Raw genomic sequence first — 13,100 nt, forward strand, 5'->3', positions numbered from 1 at the left:
CACACTGCCCATTGTGTTGGTCCTCCCACACACTGCCCATCATGTTTGTTCTCCCACACCCTGCCCATCGTGTTGGTCCGCCCACACACTGCCCATCATGTTGGTTCTCCCACACACTGCCCATCTTGTTTGTCCTCCCACACACTGTGCCCATCATGTTGGTTCTCCCACACACTGCCCCTCGTGTTGGTCCTCCCACACACTGCCCATCGTGTTGGTCTTCCCACACACTGCCCATCGTGTTGGTCCTCCCACACACTGCCCATCGTGTTGGTCCTCCCACACACTGCCCATCGTGTTGGTCCTCCCACACACTGTGCCCATCATGTTGGTCCTCCCACATTGTGCCCATCGTGTTGGTCCTCCCACACTGTGCCCATCATGTTGGTCCTTCCACACTGTGCCCATCATGTTGGTCCTCCCACGTTATGCCCATTGTGTTGGTTCTCCCACACTGTGCCCATCGTGTTGGTCCTCCCACACTCTGCCCATCATGTTGGTCCTCCCACATTATGCCCATCGTGTTGGTCCTCCCACACTGTGCCCATCATGTTGGTCCTCCCAAATTGTGCCCATCATGTTGGTCCTCCCACACACAGCCCATCGTGTTGGTTCTCCCACATTGTGCCCATTGTGTTGGTTCTCCCACACACTGTGCCCATCATGTTGGTCCTCCCACACACTGCCCATCATGTTGGTCCTCCCACACACTGCCCATCGTGTTGGTCCTCCCACACACTTTGCCCATCATGTCGGTCCTCCCACACACTGCCCATCGTGTTGGTCCTCCCACACACTGCTCATCGTGTTTGTCCTCCCACATACTGCCCATCATGTTGGTCCTCCCACATACTTCCCATCATGTTGGTCCTCCCACACACTGCCCATTGTGTTGGTTCTCCCACACACTGTGCCCATCGTGTTGGTTCTCCCACAGACTGTGTCCATCGTGTTGTTCCTCCCACATTGTGCCCATTGTGTTGGTCCTCCCACACACTGTCCATCGTGTTGGTCCTCCCACACACTGCCCATCGTGTTGGTCCTCCCACATTGTGCCCATCATGTTGACCCTCCCACACACTTTCCATCGTGTTGGTCCTCCCACACACTGCCCATCATATTGGTCCTCCCACACACTGCCCATCGTGTTGGTCCTCCCACATACTGCCCATTGTGTTGGTTCTCCCACACACTGTGCCCATCGTGTTGGTTCTCCCACAGACTGTGTCCATCGTGTTGTTCCTCTCACATTGTGCCCATCGTGTTGGTCCTCCCACACACTGTCCATCGTGTTGGTCCTCCCACACACTGCCCATCGTGTTGGTCCTCCCACATTGTGCCCATCGTGATGGTCCTCCCACACACTTTCCATCATGTTGGTCCTCCCACACACTGCCCATCATGTTGGTCCTCCCACACACTGCAACCTGCGGGATTATCAAAAATAAATATTTATGTACCTTGTTTGATATTTACAGGTCAAAAAAGACAGAAATGTATTTGATGCCAAAAGACAGAAAACTAACGAACTCGAATGGTAAGTTTGGGTTTCATGTGACACTTGCGATTAGTTTGGTCTGACACTTTGGTTGCAGTTTGAAGTCATGGGAAAGAAAAGCTTTTGAGCTACACATTTTGCATTTAATAAAATGTAGAAAGTACCAAACAAATGTAATGTAAATCAGATGTTGGACTGTAACCTCTGAACCAACACATCATTCAGAATCCCAGCTCTGGCTTACTATCTCCCGTCTATATCCCTGGCTATTGAATCCATGATTACTACAGTGTTGCTGCAACTTACTCCCTTCCTGGCACCACCGTCTCCCTGTGCCATGATGTGTGTTTGCCCACCTCAGGCAGTGCTATACCAGAGGCAGAGCTTGGCTCCAGCATGGGGCCCAAGTCTGGCACAATCTCTGGTGAGTCACATCGTTTCTCTGAGAAGCCCAGGCAAGCCTTGGGTTCCTGGTCCCATCTAGTGCCTGCCATTGCTCTCATGCTCACCACTGCTTCCCCCAAATAACACACAGAGAGAGTTTTCTACATCGGAATATCTGTGAGCCACATTTCACTGGGACAGAATAACTGGCAGTGCCAAAAGCCTTGGCCCGAAACATGATCTGAGTCATACCTAAAAGCTGCCAAAGAAAACTGTACGGGCATCCTCTGATATACAACAGCCCAGAGAACAGAAATACTGCTCCTTTTGAAACAGGGGGAGAAGTTCGGATGCTCTGTGCCTCCCGTTAGCGCCTGTGGGGATTGGTAAGGGGTCACCGACTGGGCACGGCCAATTCACCGAGAGCCGCGAACTTCCATGGCGGCTTTGCACTGGCGCTAACGCTTGCCGCCTCGCTCTGTAGCGCCCCGCAGATCATGTCATCATCCGGTGCACGGCCACCGATGCAGTAATTAAAATCAGGATGCTCAGGAGGACAGAATTGGCAGAGCACAGAGATCTCGGGGTTTGTGGGGCTGGAGGAGATTACAGAGATAGGGAGGGGCAATGCCAGGGAGGGATTTGAAAACAAGGGAGAGAATTTTGAAATCGAGGCGTTACTTAACCGGAAGCCATTGTAGGTCAGCAAGCGCAGGGGGTGATGGGTGAGCAAGACTCGGTGCGAGTTAGGACACGGGGCAGCGAGCACAGAGGGTGATGGGTGAGCGGGTCGCGGTGCGAGTTAGGACACGGGGCAGCGAGCACAGAGGGTGATGGGTGAGTGGGTCTCGGTGTGAATTAGGACACAGGGCAGTGAGCACAGGGGGTGATGGGTGAGTGGCTCTCGGTGTGAGCTAGGATACAGGGCAGTGAGCATGGGGGTGGTGGGTGAGCGGGACCTGGTGCGAGTTAGGACACAGGGCAGCAAGCACAAGAGGTGATGGGTGAGCGGGACTTGGTGCGAGTTAGGACAAGGGGCAGCGAGCACAGAGGGTGATGGGTGAGCGGGTCGCGGTGCGAGTTAGGACACGGGGCAGCGAGCACAGAGGGTGATGGGTGAGTGGGTCTCGGTGTGAATTAGGACACTGGGCAGTGAGCACAGGGGGTGATGGGTGAGTGGCTCTCGGTGTGAATTAGGACACAGGACAGTGAGCACAGGGGATGATGGGTGAGTGGGACTTGGCGCGAGTTAGGACACGGGGCAGCAAGCACAGAGGGTGATGTGTGAGCGGGTCTCGGTGTGAGCTAGGATACAGGGCAGTGAGCATGGGGGTGGTGGGTGAGCGGGACCTGGTGCGAGTTAGGACACAGGGCAGCAAGCACAAGAGGTGATGGGTGAGCGGGACTTGGTGCGAGTTAGGACATGGGGCAGCGAGCACAGGGGGTGATGGGTGAGCGGGACTTGGTGTGAGTTAGCACATGGGCAGCGAGCACAAAGGATGATGGGTGAGCAGGACTTGGTGTGAGTTAGGACACGGGAATACAGAGGGTGATGGGTGAGCGGGACTTGGTGTGAGTTAGGACACGGGGCACAGGGGGTGGTGGGTGAGCGGGACTCGGTGTGAGTTAGGACATGGAGCAGTGAGCACAGGGGGTGATGGGTGAGTGGGACTTGGTGCGGGTTAGGACACGGGGCAGCGAGCACAGGGGGTGATGGGTGAGTGGGACTTGGTGTGAGTTAGGACACGGGGCAGCGAGCACAGTGGGTGATGGGTGAGCGGGACTTGGTGTGAGTTAGGACACTGGAATACAGAGGGTGATGGGTGAGCGGGACTTGGTGTGAGTTAGGACACGGGGCACAGGGGGTGATGGATGAGCGGGACTCGGTGTGAGTTAGGACACGGGGCAGCCAAGTTTTGGATGAGCCAAAATATATCCAGAAGAGTAATTCTATTGACCTCTGCCTGACACTTTTTGCAGAGTTAACGGCTTGTGGCATTTTAATATCTGGCGGTCAGAGTGTCCTGCAGATTACTCTATCAGCGCCCCCCCCCCCCCACCCCCTGGAGCTACATTCCGTCAGTTTCATTCTTTGTAGTTGCAGCTATCGGATTTGTATCGAGATGTCCATTTCTGCTGCAGTTGTTTGAGGATAAGTTTGGGCTGTGGTTAAGAATGTTTCATACCACTCAGCCACGATACCGAGAGAATCAACGTTCATACTGCTATATTCTCCAATTTCCCTTTGGGGAAGTGACTCTGTCCCTGTATCAAACAGTTTTCATTTCCTGTGTTGGCTCCAGTTAAAGCACAATCAGACTTCCCTATACTACACACTTTACCTGATTTCTACACCTCATTGTGTTGAAATTAAGACTAAGTGCCTTCTACTGAAATTGATTGTTGGAATGTGCAGCACACCGAGAGAGTGTTCAGCCCATCGTGCCTGTGCCAGCTCTCTGAAACTCCCCTGCCCTTTCCCCACAGCCCTGCGATTTATTTTCCTTCTCAAGTATTATCTAATTCCCTGTTTGAAAGTTACTATTGAATCTGCCCTTTCAGACAGCGCATTCCAGATCACAACAACTCGCTGCGTATATAAACTCTCCTCGTCTCCCCCTCTGGTTCTTTTGCCAATTGCCTTCAATCGGTGTCCTCTGGTTACCGACCTCCTGCCCCTGGAAACAGTTTGTCCATATCTCTGTTAAAGCCACTCGTCACTTTGAACACCTCGATCAAATCTCCCCTTCATCGTCTCTGCTCTAAGGAGAACAACCCCAGCTTCTTCAGTCTTTCCACGTAACTAAAGTCCTTTATCCCTGGAACCATTCTCGTAAATCTTTTAGAAACATGGAAACATAGAAACATAGAAATCTACAGCGCAGAAGGAGGCCATTCCGGCCCATCGTGTCTGTGCCGGCCGACAAAGAACCACACGGCCATTGGTCAGCAGACCTAAAGGTTACATATAAACCTATGAACAATGATGGAAAGGCAAAGAGCACCCAGCCCAACCAGTCCGTCTCACACAACTGCGGCACCCCTTATACTGATACATTCTACACTCCACCCCAACCGGAGCCATGTGGTATCCTGGGAGAGGCAATAACCAGATAAAAACCCAGGCCAATTTAGGGAGAAAACATTTGGGAAAATTCCTCTCCGACCCGTCCAGGCGATCGAAAGTCCAGGAGATCACCCTGGTCATATTTGATTCCCTGCACTACCTGCACTGACCAACAAAAGGACATCCAGTCTAATCCCAATTACCAGCTCTAGGTCCGTAACCCTGCAGATTACTGCACTTTAAGTGCCCATCCAACCATCTCTTAAAAGTGGTGAGGATTTCTGCATCCACCACTCTTCCAGGCAGCAAGATCCAGATCCCCAAAACCCTCTGCGTAAAGAAGCCCCCCCCTCAAATTCCCTCTAAACTTCCCACCAACCACCTTAAAACTATGCCCCCTCGTAATAGCCCCATCTGCCAATGGAAATAGACCCTTACTATCCACTATTTCCAGGCCCCTCAATATTTTGTACACCTCAATGAGGTCTTCTCTCAACCTCCTCTGTTCCAATGAGAACAAACCCAGCCTATCCAATCTGCCCTCATCACTAAGATTCTCCATTCTAAGCAGCATCCTAGTAAATCTCCTCTGCATCCTCTCTAGTGCAATCACGTCCTTCCTATAATACGGTGACCAGAACTGCACAAAGTACTCCAGCTGTGGCCTAACCAAAGTAATATACAATTTAAGCATAACTTCCCTGTTCTTATATTCTATGCCTTGGCCAATAAAGGCAAGCATTCTGTATGCCTTCTTAACCACCTTATCCACCTGGCCTGCTACCTTCAGGGATCTGTGGACAAGCACTCCAAGGTCCCTTTGTTCATCTACACTATTAAGTGGCCTACCGCTTAATGTGTATACCCTTTCCTTATTAGCCCTCCCAAAGTGCATCACCTCACACTTCTCTGAATTAAATTCCATTTGCCACTGCTCTTCCCACCTGACCAGTAGATTGATATCCTCCTGTAGCCCATGACTTTCCTCTTCATTATCAACCACACAGCCAATTTTAGTGTTGTCTGCAAACTTCTTAATCATACTCCCTATATTCAAATCTAAATCGTTGATATATACCACAAAAAGCAAGGGACCCAGTAGTGAGCCCTGCAGAACCCCACTGGAAACATCCTTCCAGTCACAAAAACATTAATTAATCATTACCCTTTGCTTCCTATCTCCAAGCCAATTTTGGATCCAACTTGCCACTTTGCCCTGAATCCCATGGGCTTTAACCTTCATGACCAGTCTACCATGTGGGACCTTATCAAAAGCTTTGCTAAAGTCCATATATACTACATCGTACGCACTACCCTTATCGACCCGCTTAGTTACCTCCTCAAAAAATTCAATCAGGTTAGTCAAACACGATCTTCCCTTAACAAATCCGTGCTGACTATCCCTAATTAATCCTTGCCTATCCAAATGCAGATTTATCCTGTCTTTCAGGACTTTTTCCAATAATTTTCCCACCACTGAGGTTAGGCTGACAGGCCTGTAATTACTCGGCCTATCCCTTTTTCCCTTCTTAAACAAGGGTACTACATTAGCAGTCCTCCAATCCTCCAGCACCATGCCCAGATCCAAAGAGGGCTGGAAAATGATGGTCAAGGCCTCTGCTATTTCCTCTTTTGCTTCGCTCAATAATCTGGGATGCATTTTATCCGGGCCTAGGGACTTATCTACTTTCAAAGCTGCTAAACCCTTTAATACTTCCTCTCTCACTATATTTATATCATCCAGAATATCACACTCCTCCTCGACAGCAGTATCTGCATTGCCCCTTTCCTTTGTGAAAACAGATGCAAAGTATTCGTTAAGAACCCTACCAACATCTTCCGCCTCCATACAAAGATTACCCTCATGGTCTCTAATAGGCCTTACCCTTTCCTTAGTTACCCTCTTACTCTTAATATATTTATAGAAAATCTTAGGGTTTTCCTTAATTTTACTGGCCAAGAATTTCTCGTGCTCTCTCTTCGCATCCCCCTCTCCAAGGCCTTGACATCCAATTGTCCTGCTGTCTTCAAAGATTTGTATATTATGGCCTCCCACTTCCCTCTGCGGCCTTTGGACCCCAAGCTTGCCTTCACCTAACCACAACTTCAACAACGACAATATCCCCCATTGTAAGCCTTGGACAGCTACCTTGGTTTCTCAATTTCAAACAATAAGCAGCTCAAGTAAATAGTCAAGCTTGGAGAAACCTGCTGTTAACCTTTGATCAACGCACTCTTTGTTGACTTCCAGTAAGTTGTCCATCAGCAAACTCTATCTTGGTCTTGCTCTGGACTGTAGCCCTCAGTACCACTGAATCCTCCAATCACCAGCTGTGCCACAGCCTAACAGGACCTCCCTTTCGGTGGGCTTTCAGTCAAACTTGCAGGAGCCGATCCCAACACAGAATGCGTTATTCTCGCAATAACTGTCCTTAGTCCAAGGAGGATGTGACGGAGGAGGGAGACTGGTTTCTACCATCAGGGGCAAGGGGGAAATATTCAAACAATGCTCCATACAACTTCATTGGCTTAAGCAGTTTTTCCAATTTCTGTTGCCTCTTGTTCAAAGAACGACTGCCGAACTTTTCCTATACCCAACATGCGGAATATAAACAGGTTTTGAATGTCTGAATCACATTCCATGTCCTACAAGCAGTTCACATTGATCAGAGAGACCGGGAAATATAAAGCTTCCGCACTGTGCAGAACCAGCAACTTATTGCAATGACATGTCGTCAAATATAGCAAATTAAAGCTGGCACCACAAACGTTAATAGTGAATAGTGCAATTTCCCTTATCCTTGCACATGGAGCATTCAACAAAGTGTGGTGAACTGGGGTTAGAGGGCAGGGTAATTGGGCTGGGCACAGATATGCAAATGAGTCTCCACTTTAAAGTCATACATTCTGTCCTTATAGTTATATAATGTTTACATGGAAATGCATAGAAATTGAAATGGCCGTTCGGCCTAACCAGCCTGTATAGGTGTTCATCCTCCACATGAGCAAATCGTTGTAAACACATTTACACACTCTGTTCCCAAATCCATTCATCACCTGTTCATTCAACCCAGTATCCAATCTAATCTTAAATGTTAACATAGGCCTTCGAGAGGGTATAGAGGGTACAGAGTTGTCCTATGAGGACAGATACTCTGGAGTTTAGAAGAATGAAACGTACAAGATTCTGAGGGGGATTGACAGGGTAGATGCTGAGAGGTTGTTTCCCCCGGGCTGGACAGTCTCAGGATAAGGGGTCGGCCATTTAAGACTGCGAGCAGCAGGAATTTCTTCACTCAGAGGGTTGTAAATCTTTGGAATTCACTGCCCCAAAGGGCTGTGGAAGCTGAGTTTTTGATTATTTTAAGGCTGAGATCGATAGATATTTTGACAAGGGATATGGGGATTGGGCGGGAAAGTGGAGTTGAGGTAGACGATCAGCCATGATCTTATTGAATGGCGGAGCAGGCTTGAGGGGCTGAATGGCCTACTCCTGCTCCTAATTGTGATATTCTTAATATTTCCCACATTACAACAGTGACTATACTCCTAAGTACTTGATTATCTGTAAAGCACTTTGATACGTCCGATGGTCTGAAAAGCGCTATATAAATCCAAGTCTTTCTTTCTTCTTTTATGTTCTTAGAGGAGATTGACCAGAATGGGACCAGGGATGAGGGAATACAGTTATGTAGAGAGACTGGAGAAGCTGGGGTTGTTCTCCATGGAGCAGAGAAGGCTAAGGGAAGATTTACTAGAGGTGTTGAAAATGATGAGGGGATTTGATCGAGACGATCGGGGAAAACTTCCACTGACAGGAGGCTCAGTAACCAGAGGACGCAGATATACTAGAGGGGGGCGATGAGCAGGAGTTCTTTACACAGCGAGTGGTTAGGATCTTGAATGCACAGCCTGAAAGGGTGGTGGAGGCAGAATCAGTAGCAACTTTCAACAGCAAATTGAATCTATACTTGAAAAGGAAAAAATGCATGGCTATGGGGAAAGGGAAAAGGAGTGAGGTTAATTGGGTAGCTCGTTCAAACACAGGTACGATGGGCCAAATGGCCTCCTTCTGTGCTGTATGATTCTATGATGTTTCTTCCTCAACTAATACCCTGGGAATATATTCCATGGCCTCACATCTCTCTGTGTGAAGAAGGGTCTCCTGCCCTTTGTTCTAAATCTCTTACATTTAATCCTATATCCAAGGCCCCTTGTTCTCAACCCTCAACTGCTGGCTTCTATCAACCCTGTCCTTTCATAATGGTAAATACTTTGAGTTACCATTATTTGTAGTTAAACAACAACAACTTGTATTTATATAGTGCCTTTAACGTAGTAAAACGTCCCAAGGCGCTTCACAAGAGTGCTATAAGACAAAGCAGATAAATTTGACACCAAGCCACATAACAAGAAATTACGGCAGATAGGTTTTAAGGAGTGTCTTAAAGGGGGAAAGAGAGGCAGAGAGGTTTAGGGAGGGAGTTCCAGAGCTTGGGGCCCAGGCAGCTGAAGGCAGTTAGTAATTAAGAAGCAAAACTCAGGACAATTTGGGAAGCGGAGCAAAGGGGCTTCGATGGAGCAGAGGCATGTACACAGTGCAGGCTGAGGCGCTGGGAGATGCATAATTGTGGTACCACCACTGGTGGGAGGGTGTAATTACAGTGTGACATGTTTACATAGACAATTACCAGTTAAATGTGGACATAAGAATTTACAATAGAAAAAGTTGACAGGAAGTGTGTGCAGATGTAAGATTATTAATATATTATATATTATATATGTACTTTTTACCAATTGTGAAAACTATTCACGCAAACCTGATAATGGAAGATAGTGCATTATGTCCATTATATCTCCTAGAAACTTTAAACAAAGCTTCCCATGATTTGGTTGGCAATGCTTTGCATATTAACCAGCTTGTCTTGTTCCAGAAATCACAGGTCCAATTTTACTCCAAACATATCGTTCAATCGCAGACTATCGGAAGAACTCCAAGTATGAGATGAGTATTCAGACCGGGGATATCGTAGAGATTGTGGAGAAAGATGAAAATGGTAATGAGCTCCAGTTCCTCCCAGAAACACAGAGATTATCTGTTTATTTTATACCTTCCCCAAAGGATGGCTCTATTGGCTTGGATCAAGCTGATATAGGGGCTGATTTTCCTGACCCTCCCTCTGGGAATGCTGAGAATAGCCATTTCCTGGGCTCAAAGGTCAGGACAAAGAGGGATGGGGGCGTGTTTGATTATCTCTCCACCCTCTTTATGCTGCCCTGGGATTTGAGGGGCTTCCCCATAAAGGGCAGTGCAGAGCCTGAGTGTGTAATGGGAGTGGGCCCAGTGCCCGGATGCGGAGGAAGTGGTTGGGTCACTGCTAGCTTACACCACACTATCCCGTCAGTCTGGCCCAGACTCGCTCACCCCAGGAATCCCCCTGGGACTGGAGGGGTTGGTGGGGCTCGGCAGCAAGAACAGGAACACAAAGATCAAATTTAAATCATTTACAACTTAACCAGTGGATCTTCCAGCAGCAGTCAGCGGGCTCCGAGACCGTGAGCCACGATCACAGATGTCTCAGGCCTGCCACTGCGCTCATCCTGGAGTAGGACCTCAACCCACCAGCCGTGACGCAATGGTGAGGGTGCTGCCCACTGAGCTACGGCCGACATCCAATTACTGATTAATTCTTGCAAAATTTTCCTGCTCAGAGTTGCAAACCTTCAGATATTTCGCTGCACTCATTTCATTAAATTCCCTTCAATTTCGTTTTGACATTTCTTCCCACACTCTTTGCACGATAAATCGAGAATTCGTGCTCTCACTGGAACAGATTGAAATGTTGAGGAATTTTGCTGCTCACCTTTACTTGAGTAACTTTTACAATTTATTGATCCGGGTTTTCCCCTGGCTGCAAACATTCAATCTTCACTCTGCACTTGTGGTCAAGAATTGACGATTGCTTCATATCACGCTGTCAGAATACCCGCCCAGTGCCCAATACAGAAAGAAAGGCAGCAATCACCTCGACCTTAAATATAAAAGTCCAATTTTCACCTTGCTCTCCCTGATATAGAATTAATAACTCATACTGCTACCTCCTTCCGCCCCAATAAATAAATATATTAATGTCCATTTCACTCCACCTTCTCTCTTTAGCTGATATTCCCTACTCCCACTGCTAAATAATTAACTGCAATAGTTAATTTTCCCACCACTGAGGTTAGGCTGACTGGCCTGTAATTACTCAGTCTATCCCTTTCTCCCTTTTTAAACAAAGAACCACATTAGCAGTCCTCCAGTCCTCTGGCACCACACCTGTAGCCAGAGAGGATTGGAAAATGATGGTCAGAGCCTCTGCTATTTCCTCTTTTGCTTTTCTTAACAGTCTGGGATACATTGCATCCGAATATTTTGAGGAGGTAACAAGGAGGGTCGATGAGGGTAGTGTGTATGATGTAGTGTATATGGATAAGGTGCCACATGGCAGACTGGTCACGAAAGTAAAAGCCCAGGGCAAAGTGGCAAGTTGGATCCAAAATTGACTCAGAGGCAGGAAGCAAAGGGTAATGGCCCTTGGGTGTCTTTTTAACTGGAAGGCTGTATCCATTGGGGTTCCGCAGGGCTCAGTGCTGGGTCCCTTGCTTTTTGTGGTACAGGGTATATAGCAATGATCTAGACTTGAATATAGAAACATAGAAACACAGAAAATAGGTGCAGGAGTAGGCCATTCAGCCCTTCGAGCCTGCACCACCATTCAATATGATCATGGCTGATCATGCAACTTTAGTACCCCATTCCTGCTTTCTCTCCATACCCCTTGACCCTTTAGCCATAAGGGCCACATCTAACTCCCTTTTGAATATATCTAACGATCTGGCCTCAACAACTTTCTGTGGTAGACAATTCCACAGGTTCACAATTCCCTGAGCGATGAGCGAAAAAGTTTCTCATCATCTCAGTCCTAAATGGCTTACCCCTTATCCTTAGACTGTGACCTCTGGTTCTGGACTTCCCCAACATCGGGAACATTCTTCCTGGATCTAATCTGTCCATTCCCGTCAGAATTTATATGTTTCTATGAGGTCCCCTCTCATTCTTCTAAATTCCAGTGAATATAAGCCTAGTCGATCCAGTCTTTCTTCATATGTCAGTCCTGCCATCCCGGGAATCATTCTGGTGAACCTTCGCTGCACTCCCTCAATAGCAAGAACGTCCTTCCTCAGATTAGGAGATCAAACTGTACACAATATTCAAGGTGTGGCCTCACCAAGGCCCTGTACAATTGCAGTAAGACCTCCCTGCTCGTATACTCAAATCCTCTCGCTATGAAGGCCAACATACCATTTGCCTTCTTCACCGCCTGCTGTAAATGCATGCCAACTTTCAATGACTGATGTACCATGACACCCAAGTCTCGTTGCATCTCCCCTTTTCGTAATCTATCACCATTCAGATAATATTCTGCCTTCCTGTTTTTGCCTCCAAAGTGGATAACCTCACATTTATCCACATTATACTGCATCTGCCATGCATTTGCCCACTCACCTAACCTGTTCAATTCACCCTGCAGCCTTTTAGAGTCCTCCTCACAGCCAACACCGCCACCCAGCTTAGTGTCATCTGCAAACTTGGAGATATTACACTCAATTCCTTCATCTAAATCATTAATGTATATTGTAAATAGCTGGGGTGCCAGCACTGAACCTTGCGGTACTCCACTAGTCACTGCCTGCCATTCTGAAAAGGACCCATTTATCCCGGCTCTTTACTTCCTGTCTGCCAACCAGTTCTCTATCCACGTCAATACATTACCCCCAATACCATGTGCTTTAATTTTGTACACTAATCTCTTGTGTGGGACCTTGTCAAAAGTCTTTTGTCAGTCCAAATACACCACATCCACTGGTTCTCCCTTGTCCACTCTACTAGTTACATCCTCAAAAAATTCCAGAAGATTTGTCAAGCATGATTTCCCTTTCATAAATCCAGGCTGACTTGGATCGATCCTGCCACTGCTTTCCAAATGCGCTGCTATTATATCTTTAATAATTGATTCCAGCATTTTCCCCACTACCGATGTCAGGCTAATACCATTTTTTCTCTCTGTCTCCTTTTTTAAAAAGTGGGGTTGCATTAGCTACCCTCCA

General features: G+C 47.6%; 1 protein-coding gene across 6 annotated transcripts in view; it reads left to right on the top strand.

Annotated features, from left to right (window-relative positions):
• Window positions 1–13,100, top strand: part of ncf1 (neutrophil cytosolic factor 1) — a 299,264-nt gene that overhangs the window by 208,638 nt on the left and 77,526 nt on the right. For 5 of the 6 annotated variants that reach the window (XM_070857395.1, XM_070857396.1, XM_070857400.1 and 2 more), the window contains 2 exons: window positions 1,479–1,537; window positions 9,884–10,006. In XM_070857395.1, the coding sequence (XP_070713496.1) occupies window positions 1,479–1,537; window positions 9,884–10,006 (182 nt within the window). The remainder of the gene's footprint in view (window positions 1–1,478; window positions 1,538–9,883; window positions 10,007–13,100) is intronic. The other variant, XM_070857398.1, reaches the window with a different exon arrangement.

Source organism: Pristiophorus japonicus, chromosome 16, assembly GCF_044704955.1.
Source record: "Pristiophorus japonicus isolate sPriJap1 chromosome 16, sPriJap1.hap1, whole genome shotgun sequence".
NCBI lineage: Eukaryota > Metazoa > Chordata > Chondrichthyes > Pristiophoridae > Pristiophorus > Pristiophorus japonicus.